Below are 17670 nucleotides of genomic sequence, written 5' to 3'. Positions count from 1 at the left end.
AAATACTTAAATAATTTTGATGTAATGTCAACAATATGACACACAACAAAAATCTCAGCTTTTACAGCAAATGAAAGTCACACTGCCAGTCACACTGGCAGATTTTACAGATTATTTGTCTAATTGCTTCTGTATTATGCTGTTCATTTATGTTTTTCCTCTAATTTAATTGATAAGTGGAAACCTTCATTATCACTGGGACTAGTCAATATCACATGCTATATCATAAGCATTAATAATAGCTTTAAATATTTTAACAGATGCTCTGAATATTTAATAATTCACTTAATATACCATTCATTTTTAATCTGTTTCATAAATGTAAAACTAGATTGAATTAAAGTCTAAGACTTTTAAATATATTTGAAAAGTAACTTAAAAGAAACAAAATTCTGGATATTGTTGTTTTAATTAACTTTAATTCAGTCCATTTTGAATGGTCTATTTTTCTATATTGTGGGCCATATCCTCAACTGGTATAAATCTGCTTAGCTCAGTTGACTTTGATTGAGGTACATAAATTTACATCAGCTGAGGATCTGGCCCCACAATTTTACATTCTATGTGATGGGTAGAAAATAGATAAAAAATACATTATTATTTTATTGTATTTATCTTGAGGTCTTTTCCATAAATGAAGTTCTATAGACACTAATCTTCAATTACTGAAAACTAAAATATAGCAGGAACATGACAACTTTTTATTGTCTACATAAAAGTTAAGTTTAGTTAGCGAACCATAATGGTGGGTTTTCTATAATAGGGTAATAATGACCTGCAAATAGAATGATATATCGAGTACAGTTATTAAAAATCCATCCAATTCAATGACACAAGACTGCAGAAATCAATTTTTCAGGATTTTTCACAGCCTTGAGTGGGTTTTTGCAGTGCATGAAATGGGTAGATTGTTTATTCTAGTGTGGCCTTTTTCTGTGTTCCCCTTTCTCTGTCTCTTTATCTTCTGAAGAGGCACTTTTCATATACTCGCATTTGAGGTGCTCTGGGTACATCCTAAAATTATTGTAATGTGTTCTTTATGACTTAATTTAGCAATAACTCCAGATAAACAAGGCATATACATCTTTATATTGCTGCCCATATAAAAAAATACCTCAGCAGACTACTATGTTTTAAGCTATTATAGTAGAATACGGAACTGTTTTTATAATGTTTATTTCCAGAAAACAGTCTGATCCAATTTCATTATCATTAATATTTTAAAATGGAGTTATGAAATACTGTAATAGACTTTGAATTAAATCAAGAAGTTCCAAAGGTTTTGGAAGCAGATATAGTAATCTGTGTATAAATTTGGGTTTAGATTTAGGTCTATATATTGGCCATGTTATATAATTTTTATTATTGTGGAGAAAGCAGTTGATCATATAGTTCAGGTTTGCCAAAATATTCAAATTAAAATTATGTTTTAAAGGGACAAGATATGGCTGACGTTTATGAGAAAAGTCCTTTGTAGACTGGAAGACGCTGAGCAAAGCATATTTTAAACTGCAATATATCCTGTCACTCATGTTTTTGAATACAATAGGTTTACATTGGTTCCATTTTTTTCTGTGTCTTATTTGTGATGTTAGTGGAAGTACAGAAAACAACAGATGTTGAATATGATTCCTGCAATATGATCCATGTAGATGGATCCCTGCACCTATGCAGAGCCTAATTGAAGTGTGTGGGGCTCTGCACAGATGTAAGTGTCCATATGAACCCATCACATTGCAGAATCAGGGCCTAAGCAAGTACAATATTGAAAGGTTGGCTGCTTTTAATGTATGTGTCCAAAATTACAATGTTTCTTATGTCCAGATAGGATTCTAGCATGCTGGGCAAACCCTAACCCTTTGTAGCTGGGCAAATTTTTACAAAAGGATTTTTGAATTAAATGAACAATACACAGAAAAAACTCCTGTGCTAAATTCTGAAATGCCCATATGCATGAAACTGAGCCTTCATTTTAATATTAATATATACGCTATCATCATACCTGACTATAAATATATTTACTGTCAGTATTTGGAAGCAGATGGATTTTTGCTGGGTTGGGAAATATGTTTGAAATTTATCTTTCTGATTGTTTTCATTATTCTGATTTTTTTTTAATCAGCCAAGCCATTGACAGAGAGACGACCAACTCTTTTAACTCCAGTGGGGAGCACAAGTAATAAAGTGGAACTAAGGGGAAATGTACTTTTGCTGGAGTGCATTGCAGAAGGATTGTGAGTTGCTTTTTCAATCAAAATGTTCTTTAAATACAAATGTAGAAATACTGAGAAATATTTCAGAAAGAACATCAATGCCGTAGAAAGTACTCATAGCATAATGCTAGATGTCATAATGATAGACATTGTTAGATGCACAGAGACAAGCAGATAGAAACTAAAAACCGAAGTGTTTGTTTTCAAAACATGACACATATATTTGGATAGTGATTGATTAAAAACATATTTAGGACATAAATGAAACAACCCTTATTATGCTGGCCAACCCTTGCACATCACAGAACTGCTGCACAAACTCAGTAGTATTGACTGTTTATGTACAAGAGAGGCCAGGTAGTAGAGTAGCATGGGTGCTTCAGGCTACACTTGGGATGCATCTGCAGAGGTGTAGGGAAGAGTTTGTTGTCATGTTCCTGCTGCATGCCTGAATCAAGCCAATGCTCGTGTTCCCTCACATTTGTGATAACTAAACTCTCTGAAACTACAAACAAGTAAGAACCTGCTGACTTGATCTTCATCTACTGACAATAGCTGGCAAATCACTTGTGTGGGAAACCTTAGGACCACATTCTATTCCTGCCTCTGTCTTTTCTTTGTAAATTAATTTGTTAATTGGTATGTATTTATGTTTCGTTAATATTGTGTTTGGTTGCCCCCACCTGTATGCATAGGATATCACAAAATACTTTATCATTGAGTCTACCAATTTGATAAATGAATTTTACCTAACACATCCATTTTTAACTCTTAATAAGCAATTGGCAGAGAAGGATGCAGAACTGATTTGGTGCAGAACTAGAAACATTCTATCACTTGTTGAGACTTCTGTGGTTCCCTAAGATAAAAAAAACAGTCAGTGGCCCAAGTTAGCATAAAGTAAACATGATTGCATCAAAATGGAGTAAAATTTTGAAATATTAACCAAATACGTTGTGTCATCATACGTTTTTCTCTCTTGTCTATTTCCATGGTGGTTATTTATTAGTAGATAACAATGCATGTGGAGCCAAATTCTGCTCTGTTATGCTGGTGTAAAAAAGTTACTTCTAGTTAACACTATCATTACTGAGAGCACATCTTACTGTATATAATTTTGGATATTAGATTTCTAAATGGATATGTGCTTTGAATTATTTATATTTGAGAGGTGACATTTTACTGGAGAAACAAATATTTTTTACATTTATACTTTTAAAAATAGTTCTCCATAAGTTTGGTCAGCTCAGATGTGGTGTTAAAACAAACAATTTGCTGTTAGCATTTCAAAATCTCAGTACACTACAGATCATCTGATATTTTAGATGTGGGCCCAGAACTTCAACTGCAGCCAAAGAGCACTGAGTGCAGCTGAAAAGAAGGGGTGATTGACCTCCCCGATTACAGGGGCTGCTGTGCATTCCCCAGCACATTTAGGCCTGGTCTACACTACAAAGTTAGGTCAATGTAAGTCACCTCATGTCAACCTATTTGTGCATGTGTCTATGATCAAATTTATTTCTGGATGATGTAAGTGCCCTGCTACAGTGAAGCAGTAAAACTACCTCCCTGAACAGTGTGGAGTCCTGGTTGACCTACTGAGGTTGACAGTGTGAGTATAGACAATGTGTGACCTGTGTCAACCCTATCAGATCTCCAGCAGCTATACCACAATGCCCCATTCCCTGAGGCAGTGACTGGTCTGGTTTCAATTGTAAACTCTGCTGCCCAGGAGTCACAGAGACCACAAGTCACTCCCCTACCCCTCCTTTAAAACTTTAAATGTTTTTGATATGCCTTTTCCTGATTGCCCAGCTTTGCAATATACCTATCAGCTCATCCTTGTTGTATGCAACTGCCCAAGTTACTGTGTTGCTCCATGCACTGCTACTTGGAGTAGGCAGGAGGTATTGAATCTCCTGGCTCTGTGGGGAGAAGAGGTTGTGCAAGCACAGCTATGGACCAGCCATAGAAACACTGGCATCTACAAACAGATTACATGAGGGATGCTGGCAAAGGGGCACAACAGGGATCAGCCACTGTGCCATGTGAAAGCAAAGAAACTTCTCCAGGGATATAACAAGGCCAAGGTGCATCCCATTTGATCTGATGGCGCCCTGCAGACCTGCCCCTTTTGCAATGAGCTGCATGCCATACTTGGTGGAGACCCCACCAGCACTCCACAGACCACCATAGATACCTCAGACAAGGCTGATACAGAAACCCCTACTGTGAGCATCAAGGCGGAAGAGGGGGATCTGCAGCGGGGGGCTCCAACCATGCTGGAAGCCAGGACCTGTTTGAGATTCCGCCTCAATCTAACCAGTCCTACCAGGCAGGCACGGATGAGCACGATGAAGGGGAAGGGAACTCAGGTAAGTGTGTGCGTGCATCTTTCCTCACAGTGTTTAAATTTAAAGGTGGAGCCCTGTCCAGCCCCAAATTAATAAGTCACAGGTATCAACTTTCCATTGATTTACTCACATGCGAAGAGGTAGAGGTACAACAAACAAGTTGAGTTGGCAGCTGCTTTTTCATTCCTTGGTTGGCTGAGGAAAGTGGGAAAGGGCAGGACGGCGGAGCACTTGTTTATGTACGTAGGGATGTCCATTTTATCCTCCTGAGAGATCTCATTGAAACTTCCATGGAGCTACTCTGCAATCTTCTCCCAAAGGTTTCTAGGGATGGCTGCGTTATTTCTTCTTCTACAATAGAACACTTTCCCATGCCACTCTGCAGTGAGTTTTGCAGGCATCACTGGAGTAAACAGGCTTGAGGCACAGGGACCCAGGTAGCTTCTGGACACCTGTGTTTTCTGTGCCTTTGCTACCCTAAGGAGTGAGATATCAGCTAAAATCACCACCTCCTGTGGAAAATAGTACATTGCCCTGTACTCAGTACCCATGTAATAGGGACTGAAATGTTATAGCTTCAAGTATCAGAAAATCCTTCCCCCCGGTCCCTGACAAGCAATATTCACCATGGCTAGGGCTGTGCCAACGCGCTCCAAAGCTGAAGTGTCATATGCATTTCTTATTAAAATTGTTTATGGTATTGAGGGAAGGGAATTTAGAAACTTGTGACTGTAAATCCATTGGTACATCTCGGTTTTTATCAGCAGCTTCTGCTATGATGGCCTTGAGGAGTGCCTTCTCCACAGCCCCAGAATGCTTGACCCTGAGGAGGAGGAGAAAGAAGACATGTTCAGAGAGTTCCTACCAACCACTGCTGCATCAGACTATGAACAAAGGGCTTGGAAGGCCAATATGACTGACAGCATGGAGAAGGAAAGAGGACAGGGGAAAGGCCCAGGAATTCCAGCAGAAAAAGGAAAGGGAAATGTACCAGGACATAATAATAAGTCCAATAAGTGCAATTGTATGAGGAGTTTGATTCTGATGATGGGAGGCGGGGTTCTACAGTCCTGAGGTTCATTTCCAATTTATCTCTTACGTTCCTAAAGCTCATGCTTCAGGATTCAGACAGTCACCAGGAGGGGTCAGGAAGATCCCCCCATCCAACATATTCAAGGAGGGTTTTTTTTTAATCTTCTTCCTCTAAAGCATTAGGGATGGCCATAGCTGGAGGGGCATTGAGTAGGGTAGGTCAGGGATCTGAAGTGGCACAGTGCATTCTCTCTATCTCAGGTGCTTGGCTGGCTGATCCTTGCTCACGTTCTCAGGGTCTAACTGACTGCCATATGTGGTGTAGAGAATGAATTTTCCCTCAGGTCAGTTTGACAGTGACCTTGTGGGGTTTTCACCTGCCTCTATAGCATGTGGGTGTGGGTCACTTGCCAGGATTGTCTGGGTATATCTCACTTAACCATTTCCTTGCCATTGTGGGGGCTCAAGTACTGGTGCCCCTTGGTCCCTTCTATTCTCTGCCTTTGGCTCATAATAGTCTAGTCTCCTGTGGGTTGTAATACTTTGGTCTCATTTTGATTGTTGGGTTTGGAGTGTGGGTGCTGAGTGATGTTGGTGGCCTGTGAAAGTCATGACTAGATGATCTAGTAGTCACACTAGATGATCTAGTAGTCTCTTCTGGCCCTCAATTCTATGACTCTAAGTTCTTAGAATATATTGGAGACTACTTTTTGTTTCAGAAGGTGGAGAAACTGGTTGTGCTTCTGAAGGTGGAAGGCAATTTGGATAAAAGGGACCATGAAATGATAAATTTCATGATTCTCAGGAAAGGGGAACCGAGACCAGCAGAGTAAGGACAATGGACTTCAAAAAAGCAGATTTTAACAAACTCAGAGAACTGGTAGGTAAGGTCCCCAGGGAAGAAAAGCTAAAGGATAAAGGAATTCAGGACAGATGGCAATTTCTCAAGGAAACAGTATTAAAGGCACAACTGCCAACTACAGTATTCCGATGTGAAGCAAAGATAGGAAGAATAGTAAGGAGCCATTATGGCTTCTATCAGGAGCTCTTTAATGACCTGAAAATCAAAAGGGAATCTTACAAAAGGTGGACAAATAAGAAGGAGTACAAAACAATAGCACAAGCATATAGGTACAAAATCAGAAAAGCTAAGGCACAAAATGAGTTACATCCAGCAAGGGACATAAAAGGCAGTAAGAAGAGGTTTTTAAAATATATTAGGAACAAGAAAAAGATTAAGGAAAGTGTAGATCCTCTACTTAGCAGGGAAGGAGAGTTAATAACTGATAACATCGGGACTGTGGTGTTTAATGCCTGTTTGCTTTAGTCTTCACTAAAAAGATTAATAGTGACCAGATACCATTAATGGATACTCAGCACAATTGATATTAACAAGAAAAGAGAAGGAACACAACCCAAAATAGGGAAAAGAACAGGTTAAAGAATATTTAGATAAGTTAGATCATTTCAAGTCGACAGGGCCTGATGGAATTCATCCTATGGTACTTAAGGAATTAGCTGAAGCAACCTCAAAACTATTAACTGTTATCTTCAAGACCTCTTGGAGGGCAGGTCAGGTCCCAGAGGCCTGGAGGGCAAACATAATACCTCTCTTTAAAAAAGGGGAACAAATGGGACCCTAGGAACTGTGGACCAGTCAGCCTACTTCAAACCCTGGAAAGATATTGGAATAAATTATTAAACAATCAGTTTGTAAGCACCTAGAGTATAATAGGAATAGCTAGTATGAATTGGTCAAGTACAAATGAGTGCCAAACCAACCTAATTTCCTTCTTTGAGATGGTTACTGGCCTTTTGGATAGAAGGGAAGCGGTAAACATATCTGATTAAAATAAGGCTTTCGACACAGTTCCACATTATATTATCATAAGCAAACTAGGGAAATGTTATCTAGTTGAAATAACTATAAGGCAAATGCACAACTGCTTGAAAAACTGTATTCAGAAAGTAGTTATCTATGGTTCAAAGTGAAATTGGCAGGGCATATTTATTTAGTGGAGTCCCACAGAGTTTAGTCCTGGGTCCACTACTGTTTTTAATTAACGCCTTGGATAATGGAGTGGAAAGTATGCTTATAAAATTTTCAGATGACACCAAGATGGAAGGAGTTGCAAGCACTGTGGAGGACAGGGTTAGCATTCAAAACAACCTTGATAAATTGGAGAATTGGTCTGAAATCAACAAGATGAAATTTAATAAAGATAAGTGCAAAGTACTTCACATATGAAGGAAATATCAAATGTACAACTACAAAACAGGGAATAACTGGTTTAGGTGGTAGTATTCCAGAAAAGGATCTAGGGGCTGTATTGGATCACAAATTGAATATGAGTCAACAGTGTGATGCAGTTGCAAATAATATCATTCTGGGGTATATCAATAGGAGTGTTCAAAATGGAGGTAATTGTCCTGCTCTACTCGTCACTGGTGAGGCCTCAGCTGGAGTACCGTGTCCAAGTCTGGGCGCCACACTTTAGGAAAGATGTGAACAAATTGGAAAGAGTCCAGAGAAGAGCAACCAAAATTATTAAAGGTTTAAAAAACTTGAATTATGAGGAAAGGTTAATAAAACTGGGCATGTTTAATCTTGAGAAAAGAACACTGAGCGGGACCTAATGAAATCTTCAAATACATTAATGGCTGTTATAAAGAGGACAGTGATCAATTGTTCTCCTTGTCCACTGAAGTTAGGTCAAGAAGTAATGGCCTTAATCTACAGCAAGGGAGATTTAAGTTAGATACTAGGAAAAACTCTCTAACTAAGAGGATAGTTAAGCTCTGAAATAGGTTTCTAAGGGAAGTTATAGAATTCCCATCATTGGAGGTTTTTAAGAACAGATTGGACAAACTCCTGTCAGGGATGTTCTAGGTTTACTTGAGCCTTCCTTAGTGCAAGGGGCTGGACTAGATGACCTCTCAAGATCCCTTCCAGCCCTACATTTCTATGATTCTATGATGGGTCTTCTCTTGAGGTAGCAAACTCAAATGCTGCAGACCCTGGCTGACCTGCAGGTCCAAAAATCCAAGATTTCCCACCCTGCGTAGTCTTTGGAGAACTCTAGAGTCACTGCTCCCTGCACCCCGCACATGGCATTATGGGCCTCATATTTACCCCTAAAAAGTACAAAAAATAATATGGGTTTGCTTAATATAAGGTGACCAGATGGCAAGTGTGAAAAATCAGGACAGAGGATTGGGGGTAATAGGCCTTTGTATAAGGAAAAGCCCCAAGTATTGGGATTGTCCCTATAAAATTGGGACATCTGGTCACCCTAGCTTAAGAAGACATGCTGCATATATGTGACATTGACCTGTGAGAACCATGGTTGGTGTTGTGTAGCTACAACGGACTGCATATGTGTACTCAAATGGACAGAAATGTTACCTCCTTTTCCAATGTTAAAGTTCCACCCCTTTAATTTATGTTAAACATTTGTGTTACATTGTCAGGGGTTTTTTTTCCCCCACATTGTTTTTCTGCACTGTTTTTCCCACTCAATAAAGTTCTATTTTTGGATAATAAAATTATTTTTATTAGTTCACAACACATATTGCAGAATGCATGCTGAAAGCAATCAGTACTTGTAGATTTACGGCATATACCATTTAATTCATAGCTACAGGAAAACACCCTGTCATGCTTATAAATGTACAGCCAGCACTACACAATTCTTAGCAGCACCCAAAGCTCTAGGACCAGAGAACACTTCAGCACAGAACACTACTGTACCTGACTGTTAAAGTGCTCTTTCAAAGCCTTCCTCAACCATATCGCTCCACACTGGGCTCTTGTAAAGGCCCTTGTGTCTGGCTGTTCAAACTCAGCAGAGAGTTCTACCCTGGCAGCAGCTTTTCCCCTTCGCCTCACAGATATTATGCAGGACACAATAGGGAGCTATAACCATTGGGATGTTTTCCTCACTGAGACCCAATCTGTGATTAAACACCACCAGGGTCCCTTCAGTCTACCAAAAGCACATTCAATTGTCATTCTGCACCTGCTGAGCCAGTAGTTGAATCCATGGGGCTGTCAAGATGGCCAGTGTGCAGCTTCGTGAACCAGGAGAGCAAAGAGTAGGCTGGGCCCCCCAGAATCGCTGTTGGCATTTCAGTATCACCAATAATAATCTGCCGGTCAAGAAAAAAAAAAGTCCCTGCTTGCAGCTATCTGAACAGTCCTGTGTTTTTAAAGATGGAAGCGTCATACACCTTCTCTGACCAGCCCACACTGATATCAGTGAAGCTTCCCTGATGATCCACCAATGCTTGCATAATCATAGAAAAGTAGCCCTTTCTGTTATACTCTGTGGCAAGGTGGGCTAATACCAAAATAGGGCCACGCATGCTGTATTGCTCCACTGCAGTCAGGAACCTCATTGCTGTAGTGGTGTGAACTTGAGCCCTGTCTCCCAGAGATGCCTGAGCAAGTCATTTCTATCCCACAACATGAAGCAAAAATTTCCTAAAAGGTATTGTGCTGGATAGTGGCATGTGGCACACTGGGATACCTACTCACGGAGCACCACACTTTGCATTGACACAAGCATTCCTGGTTAGTATGTGCAATAACCGACATAAGCAGCCAAGTGATGCCCAAATGATATACAAACTTCAACGGCTGTATGCCAAAGTAACTTGTATCGACCAAAGTTTGTAGTATAGACATGGTCTTGTTGAGGCACAGGAATGGCCTGCTATGTCTCCTTTGCTCTGTCCATTTTCTCTAAACCAGCTTTCGAGGAGTGGATGATATCAAAACTAATATTGTGGCTCTGTACTATTTGAAGATCCTCCCTCTATTGATGATAAATCCTTTGGTGAGCCAGATCTGTCTGGTAGGGTTGCCATGGGCACAAAGTGTCTGGAGTACAACCAAGTATTGGAGCTATGGCCCCTATCCAGAGTAATGCTGGTTGTGATATGATCAGCTCTCACAAACTAAGCAAGAATGATCTGGCTGGTCAGTGCTCAGATGGGAGACTTACAAGAAGTAAAAAGAAAAGGAGTACTTGTGGCACCTTAGAGACTAAATATCTCTCTTCCTTCTTAGACCGTTGTGACTAAGTGCCCTTTAATGGTGTTAGACGATAGAGTTGTACTACAGTTGCAGTCTTTAGGATGAGACTTAAAACTGAAGCCCTCCCCAGTTAAAATTATGTGACACTTTTTACAGAAGATAAGGGTGTTAATATTTCTTTTTGGCCAGACCAAATTTAGGGTTATGTAACTTCATTTGACCTAAAATTCTTTCTGCACTTTCAGTAAGATACAATATTCCTGGTAAAACTTGTGCAGATATTTGCAGTGTGCTGTTAGGCCTACTCCTAACAACTCCCATTAAAGTCAATGGTGGTTTTGCCAAACATTTCCTGTGGGATTGGGGCCTTAAACAGCTGTCACAAACCACCCCAGAGGTGACTTAATTTCAATATCAGTGAAGTGATTCTTGGGTGTACACAGTAGTTGAATTTTTTTCCTCTGAAAAATACAGTTTTGTCAAAATAAACATTTTTTACAGGAAAATATAAATTCTGATGAAAAATTTCTACCTTCCTGTGGGAAATGTCAAAATGAACATTTTTTGTTTTGAAAATTGACATTTATGAAATGAATTTTTTTGTTTCAACTCAAAATGGCATTTCATTTTTGCTATATGGCTTAAAAACATAGACAATTATGTTTTAAGTCAAAATGAAATGAACATTTTCAAAGATTTTTGTTTTGGAAATTTCTTGTGTGAAAAATTTCAGGTTTCTAGCCTGCTATAGTATAATTTATAAAGTACAAAAAATAATATGAGTTTGCTTAATATAAGGTGACCAGATGGCAAGTGTGAAAAATCGGGACAGAGGATTGGGGGTAATAGGCTTCTGTATAAGAAAAAGCCCCAACCATCGGGACTGTCCCTATAAAATTGGGACATCTGGTCACCCTAGCTTAAGAAGACAGATGCTGCATATAGGTGACATTATTATTGGAAGCTATCTTCTTCTTTGAGTAGTGTCCCTATGGGTGCTCCACTGTAGGTGTGCTTGCGTCTCTGCACTACTGATACCTTTGGTAGCAGTATCTGTTAGGCCCGAACATGTCCTGTCTCTCTTCATGCCTCACCACGAGGTGACCCCCCCTTAGTTCCTTTTCAACCATCCCTTGCTAGAGATGGTGCCATTTGCAGCCCGTTTGCTATCGTTAATTTCTTTAGCATTCCTAGTAGTTAGTTTCCTTAGTCTTAGCTGTAGTCTTTCTTTTTGTTTTCTATACTCCAGTCAAAAAGGTGACTTTATTTTCCCCCTTTTATTTTCCCCCTTTTTCATTGGGGACCCCAGCAACCCAGAGACTCTCTAAGTCAGTCTCAGGCTGCATTAGACAACATTATCAGAGTGGCAATATGACATCTCTAGATACTATTTGTGCATATGCTATGAGGTCAGTCTCTTCATTCGTCACCTTCTTCAGAAATGTCCCTATCTCAGAGATCTGTAGAGCGGCAACGTTGCTGTCAATTTATACCTTCACAGAACACTATGCGATCACTGGGGACTCTGGCCTCCGATGCCATCTTCGGTTCCACGGTACTGTCATCAATAACTGATCTGACTCCGAAGCCCCAGCCCTTGTGAGATACTGCTCAGGAGTCACCTACAGTGGAGTACCCATAGGGACGCCACTCAAAGAAGAAGTAGAACAACAACAACAAGAATTTACTCACCTTCTGCAGTAATGATGGTTCTTCGAGATGTGTGTCCCTGTGGGTGCTCCACAACCTACCCTCCTCCCATCTACTTTGGCGTTCTTGTCAATGACTCTGCAGTAGAGAAGGAACTGAGATGGATTAGCCTATGTGCACTGGTTAGCCTCAAGACGGGACATGAGGGGAGATGGTGCATGTGTGGACCTAATGGACACTGCTGCCAAAGTTCTCTGATCAGCAGTGCAGGGACACAAGCACACCTACTGTGGAGCACCCATAGGGACACACATCTTGAAAAACCATCATTACAAGGTGAGTAAATTCTTCTAAAGTAACATGAATATCAAGTTGCCACCACAAATAAATAATCATAGTTTAGATAAAAAACATTCAAGTATGTATTTGAAACTTTTATTAGAGTCATTAAGGATTGTAAATTTCAATTGATTCAATATTATTCTGTAATTATTTAATCAAGGAAGTTTATTGATGTTAGTAACTCTACAATTTACTGGAAATGACGGAGTAACGCTGGAACATTTTCAACATTTGTTGGTTATCCCCAAAAACCTGGGCCAAAGTTCTCAGTACAATAATTATCTTCACAATACAAACATGAAAAATTAATGGATTGACCTCTTAACCTCGCTTTTACCCCAGCTCTTTAATCTCATCTGTGTTTTTCTGTCTCCAGACCCACGCCACTTATCCGCTGGATTAAAGAAGGTGGAGAACTGCCCATCAACAGAACATTTTTTGAAAACTTTAAGAAAACTCTCAAGATTGTAGAGGTTTCTGAAGCTGATTCTGGGAAATACAAATGTGTAGCAAGAAATCCGTTAGGTTCCACTCACCATACCATTACAGTAACTGTCAAAGGTAATGCTAAAATAACCCCAAATTATACAATGTCAGCATCCCAATGCGAGGTTATATAGTAATATATTTTATCAGGAAAATATATTTCAATAAATCGTATTTACAAGGATGAATGATAAATGTAAAATGAACTGAGTAAAATAGTCATTAAATCGACTGAGGTTTCCCACAAGACAGACTTTACCATGTCTAGTCTTTAATTTTTATGATGGCCTCATGTTAATATGTGGTGGTGGTTTTTTGCCAAAGAGCTCTGTGGTGCTAACTTGAAGCTGTCATTTAGAACACTGGTTCTCAAACTTTTGTAGTAGTGACCCCTTTCAAATAGCAAGCCCCCTTATAAATTAAAAACATTTTTAATATATTTAACACCATTATAAATGCTGGATGCAAAGCGGGGTTTGGGGTGGAGGCTGACAGCTTGTGACCCCCTAAGTAATAACCTCGCAACCCCCTAAGGGCTCATGACCCCCAGTTTGAGAAGCCCTGCCTTAGAAAGAATTCCATTAATACAATACTAACTGGTACCTATGGTAAATTTAGTCTAGGCTTTCTTTCAGTGTCATAAGAGACTGCTCTCCCGCTTTCTCTGCTGCTCCTTTCCCTTCTGCTGCTCCTCCTCCTTCTTGCTTCCTTTCTCTCTTTTCCAGGGGTGAAAAAAACTTAGGACACTTACCGGTGCGGGGCCTCAGGTGGAAGGGGCAAGGCTGATGGGTAAGCATCCCCCAGCCAGCCTTTCCAGACTGCCTGGCCCACGCTGCCCGGGGCTCCCGTGTTGATTTAAAGGGCCTGGGGCTCCTGACGCTGCTGCTGCAATAGTGGCAGCGGCGTATGGAGCCCCAGCCCCTTTTAAAATGCCAGCCCCCGGGTAGCTGCTCTCTTCTCCCCTCTCCCCCCCGTCAGCGGCCGGGGGGGGCGCAAAAGGGACAGGGATGTTAAAGCGCTGCAGGGTCCTTTGCTGCGGCAGCACTTTAACGTTGCTGCGCCCCCCGTGTTGGCAGCCCCGCCGACGGGGAGGAGGGGGAGGGAGTGCATCAGTGTTAAAGTGCTGCTGCAGCAAAGGACCATACTTAAAGCGCTGCCACTGCAGCACTTTAATATCCTTCCCCTTCCCCCCGCCCCGTCGGTGGCAAAAGGGGCAGGGACTTTAATGTGGGCTGGGTATGGGCCATTGCGGGTTCTTACCAGTACACAGTACCGGCCCGTCCTGGCTCACTTTCACCCCTGCTCTTTTCCTTCTCTTCATCCTCCTCTGCCTCCCATCCCCATTCTCCTTCTCTTTTCCCTTATCAGCCCGTCCCATCTTCCCTCTTTCTTTTTTCGTATGCCCTTCTGGTTCTACCGAACTAATTTTTACTAGGTTTTATCTGTCTAGTGGTATTATAATACTGGGATCAAAGACACTTCAAATATATTGGTATTTGAAGTGTGCCTGATGACTTTTGTTTGAATTAGCTAATGATAGTTGATTATTCCTCACCTGGCAAATCAGTCACTTCTTTTAAGTAACCTGCTAGTGTTTGTTAACAACTCTTGATACCAGTTTACATTGATGTTGACTTTGGTTCAAGATGGTTCTGTGGGCATCACCCACTTCCTTTTTAAAAAATAAAAAGATAAATTTTCCATGCACTGTGTCCACGAATACAAATGCATTATTTATTTATTTTTATACAAAATAGAAAAAATATGCTGTTTGCATAGACTTACTGCAAAGGATCTGCTGATAGGCATACAGAAGTTATTCTTCTTATAAAGAAGTCATCCCTTGTCCATTTTGGCTCTCTCTCTCTCTCTCTGTGTTTGTCAGCCAACCCCATTAAAATCACTGGAGTATTTCCATTGATTCAGTTGAGCCAGGTTTTCACTCTAAATTTGTTTCTCCTCCCCCACCTGCCTGAGTCACTCAAACTTACTCTTCCCCTATTATCAGTCCCTGTCTTCCTCTTCTGTAGATAGCCTGAGGACCAGGGATGCCTCAAAAGTTATTAGAAAGTCTACTGTACTAATCATTTTATAGAAGCCAGAGTCTGTTATCTTTTGCTGTCTTTAGAAATACAGATTAGGATTAAAGCTATTGATGTGTATTAATCGAATTTACTTAAATTCAGTTAAGAATCACATTTTGTTTACTTGAAAATTTTGATGCAGACAGCTATGCATGCTTTATGATTTATTGTCCATCTATTTGACAGCCTAATGGCTTGTGTCACTTGTAACCTGAGCTAATCAAAACATGATTTTACCAGTAAATTATTCAGATATAAAAATCAGCATTTTTGCCAGTTATAGCTACTGGGCTGTATGACCTTCTGAAAGGAGACCTGTAACATTGATGATTGTTGTATTTTCTTCCCTGACCAAAGCTGCTCCATACTGGATCACAGCACCTAGAAACCTTGTGTTGTCTCCTGGAGAGGATGGAACCCTGATCTGCAGAGCTAATGGCAACCCCAAACCTAATATTAGCTGGCTAACAAATGGTGTGCCTATAGCAAGTAAGATTTTTAATAATCTTAATGGAGGATGAATAAAAAACCAATAAAGATTAGGGGCACATAAGGGATATGAAACTTGTTCACATATGAATAATTATTCCATATTTAAGGATGTTTTTCCTGACATTGAATAATAAATGCATATGACATGAAAGAAAAATGCTACTGTGCATGAAGATGAAACAGCAGAAATTACCTCTAATGTACCCCAAGGTGCTGAAGCTTCCAAATATTACTGTTTTGAAGTGGGCAACTCAGTATCCTGTTCTGCTGTCTGCTAGTGTAATACTCATGGAAATGAGGTCTTAGTAATGAGGTTGTGATGTGTTCCACTGACTGGAGATATCAGAGGGATAGAACTGCTAATTGTATTGCCATTGCAATATATTTTAGATCTCTTAAGATTCATATCTACTCAGTTGCATCCCCACAGGAAAGTTGGTTCTCTGTAAGAACTGAAAAGGGGATAGGAGGTCAGAAATAAACCTCTGTGGTTGTATTATGCACCTCTGTAGGGGTTAGAATTTGGAATATTTTCTAGCCTTCCAGCTCTCAGCAGTCAAAGGCTGTAGTAAGGCTGTGTGAATGAATCAGTAGCTATCTGGAAATCAGTTTATGGCAGGTAGGTGTCAGAGTAGATGAACCCCTAAAGCAATGAAACAACTGATTCTGTGTATGTGGATAAGAAAAGCGCTGTGAATTAATGCCCCAGTAACTCGTTTGTTAGCAGTGTTATGACTGGCAGCACAATATGACGGATGCAAGACAACTACTATCTATAGCACATCTGTACTTGAGGAAGACTTAAACACCAATATTGCAATATGCTGTCAATTCTTCTTATGTTCAGCTTATATTATATCATATAATCACTGCTGGGCCTTCACCCTTATTCCTGATCTTTCCCAATGTAACACTTAAGATAAAGCCAGACAACCTAACCAGCTGCTTTGTCAGAAATGATGATAGTGTTCTGAAATTCTGCCGTCTGTGCTGGCACTTTAAAGATTTGAAAGTGTAATATGAAAGGGAAATTGCCGAAGAAGTTAAAAAAAAGTAAGAAGTAGTTCAAGTAAAGATCAGTGAAAGAGACAGCAGGACTTCCAGGAGTCATAGTCCATCCCAGGAAGTTGCAAAAGAGAAAAGTAAAACCTTACCAGATAGGTGTGAAACCTCTTGGAAAATGAGGAGAGACAGTTGGTCTGAGGAAAACAGCTCATAATGTGACTAAAATGGAGACTATCAGGAGAAGTTGGGGGATAATGCTGTAAGCCAGACTTCTGCATGAGGGAAGGTAGAAACACTCACCATGGAAGGGGTGTGGGACACCTAGATAAATATGATTTGATTAAGATTGTAACATAGGTTTTAAAATGCTGGGTCATGATGGCTTACTCAGTCACATAACCTTGAGATTAAATGGTAAATCTCAAAGTGTTCATAAGTGTGCTCGATACACTCAAATAGGTCGACAGCTGATAAAATAACAAATACATTTTTATACCCATTTCATAATTTTCTTTCTTTATTTTCTCCTGCTGTTTCCTTTCCTTTCCTGCCCTATATTTATGTAGATTTTTTGTTCTGTCAGCCCTTACAGTTCATCTGGCCCCTCCCACTGCAGACTCCACTCTCACCCAGTTGTTCAACCCTCACTTCTATTCTTCTTGATTATTCCAGTCTTCCTCCTCTGGTAATCAGGATCTACCTCCCACCTCTCTTGCATACTGATGTGTCACTGATACCTTTGGAAGTTCAAGATCTCTCTCGCTCCTTAGCAGGGTTCTGTCCCCCCTCCAACATCCCTCTTTCCTTAGCAGCTGCAAATATTTAACTGGGAATTTAGCTGACTACTGCAGTACAAAGTGTAACTAAATGACAGGGCATCTGAGGGAGTGCAGGAGATAAAGGGAGGCAAGTGACAGAGTGCTATACTTATGAATTCTGCAGCTTCTTAAAGGAAAATGTTCCAGTTTAAAATA

General features: G+C 40.2%; 1 protein-coding gene across 50 annotated transcripts in view; it reads left to right on the top strand.

Annotated features, from left to right (window-relative positions):
* NRCAM (neuronal cell adhesion molecule) overlaps positions 1-17670 on the top strand; it is a 285751-nt gene that overhangs the window by 186993 nt on the left and 81088 nt on the right. For all 50 annotated transcript variants that reach the window (XR_006275037.1, XR_006275038.1, XR_006275039.1 and 47 more), the window contains 3 exons: positions 2123-2234; positions 13006-13190; positions 15557-15688. Coding sequence is in view for 46 of the 50 variants with exons in the window: in XM_043494824.1 (XP_043350759.1) it covers positions 2123-2234; positions 13006-13190; positions 15557-15688 (429 nt within the window). In the remaining 4 variants the exon portion in view is untranslated. The remainder of the gene's footprint in view (positions 1-2122; positions 2235-13005; positions 13191-15556; positions 15689-17670) is intronic.

This window comes from Dermochelys coriacea, chromosome 1 (assembly GCF_009764565.3).
Source record: "Dermochelys coriacea isolate rDerCor1 chromosome 1, rDerCor1.pri.v4, whole genome shotgun sequence".
NCBI classification, from domain to species: Eukaryota; Metazoa; Chordata; order Testudines; family Dermochelyidae; genus Dermochelys; species Dermochelys coriacea.
Note: the sequence above shows the minus strand (reverse complement) of the source record. Positions and strands in the feature narration are given on the sequence as shown.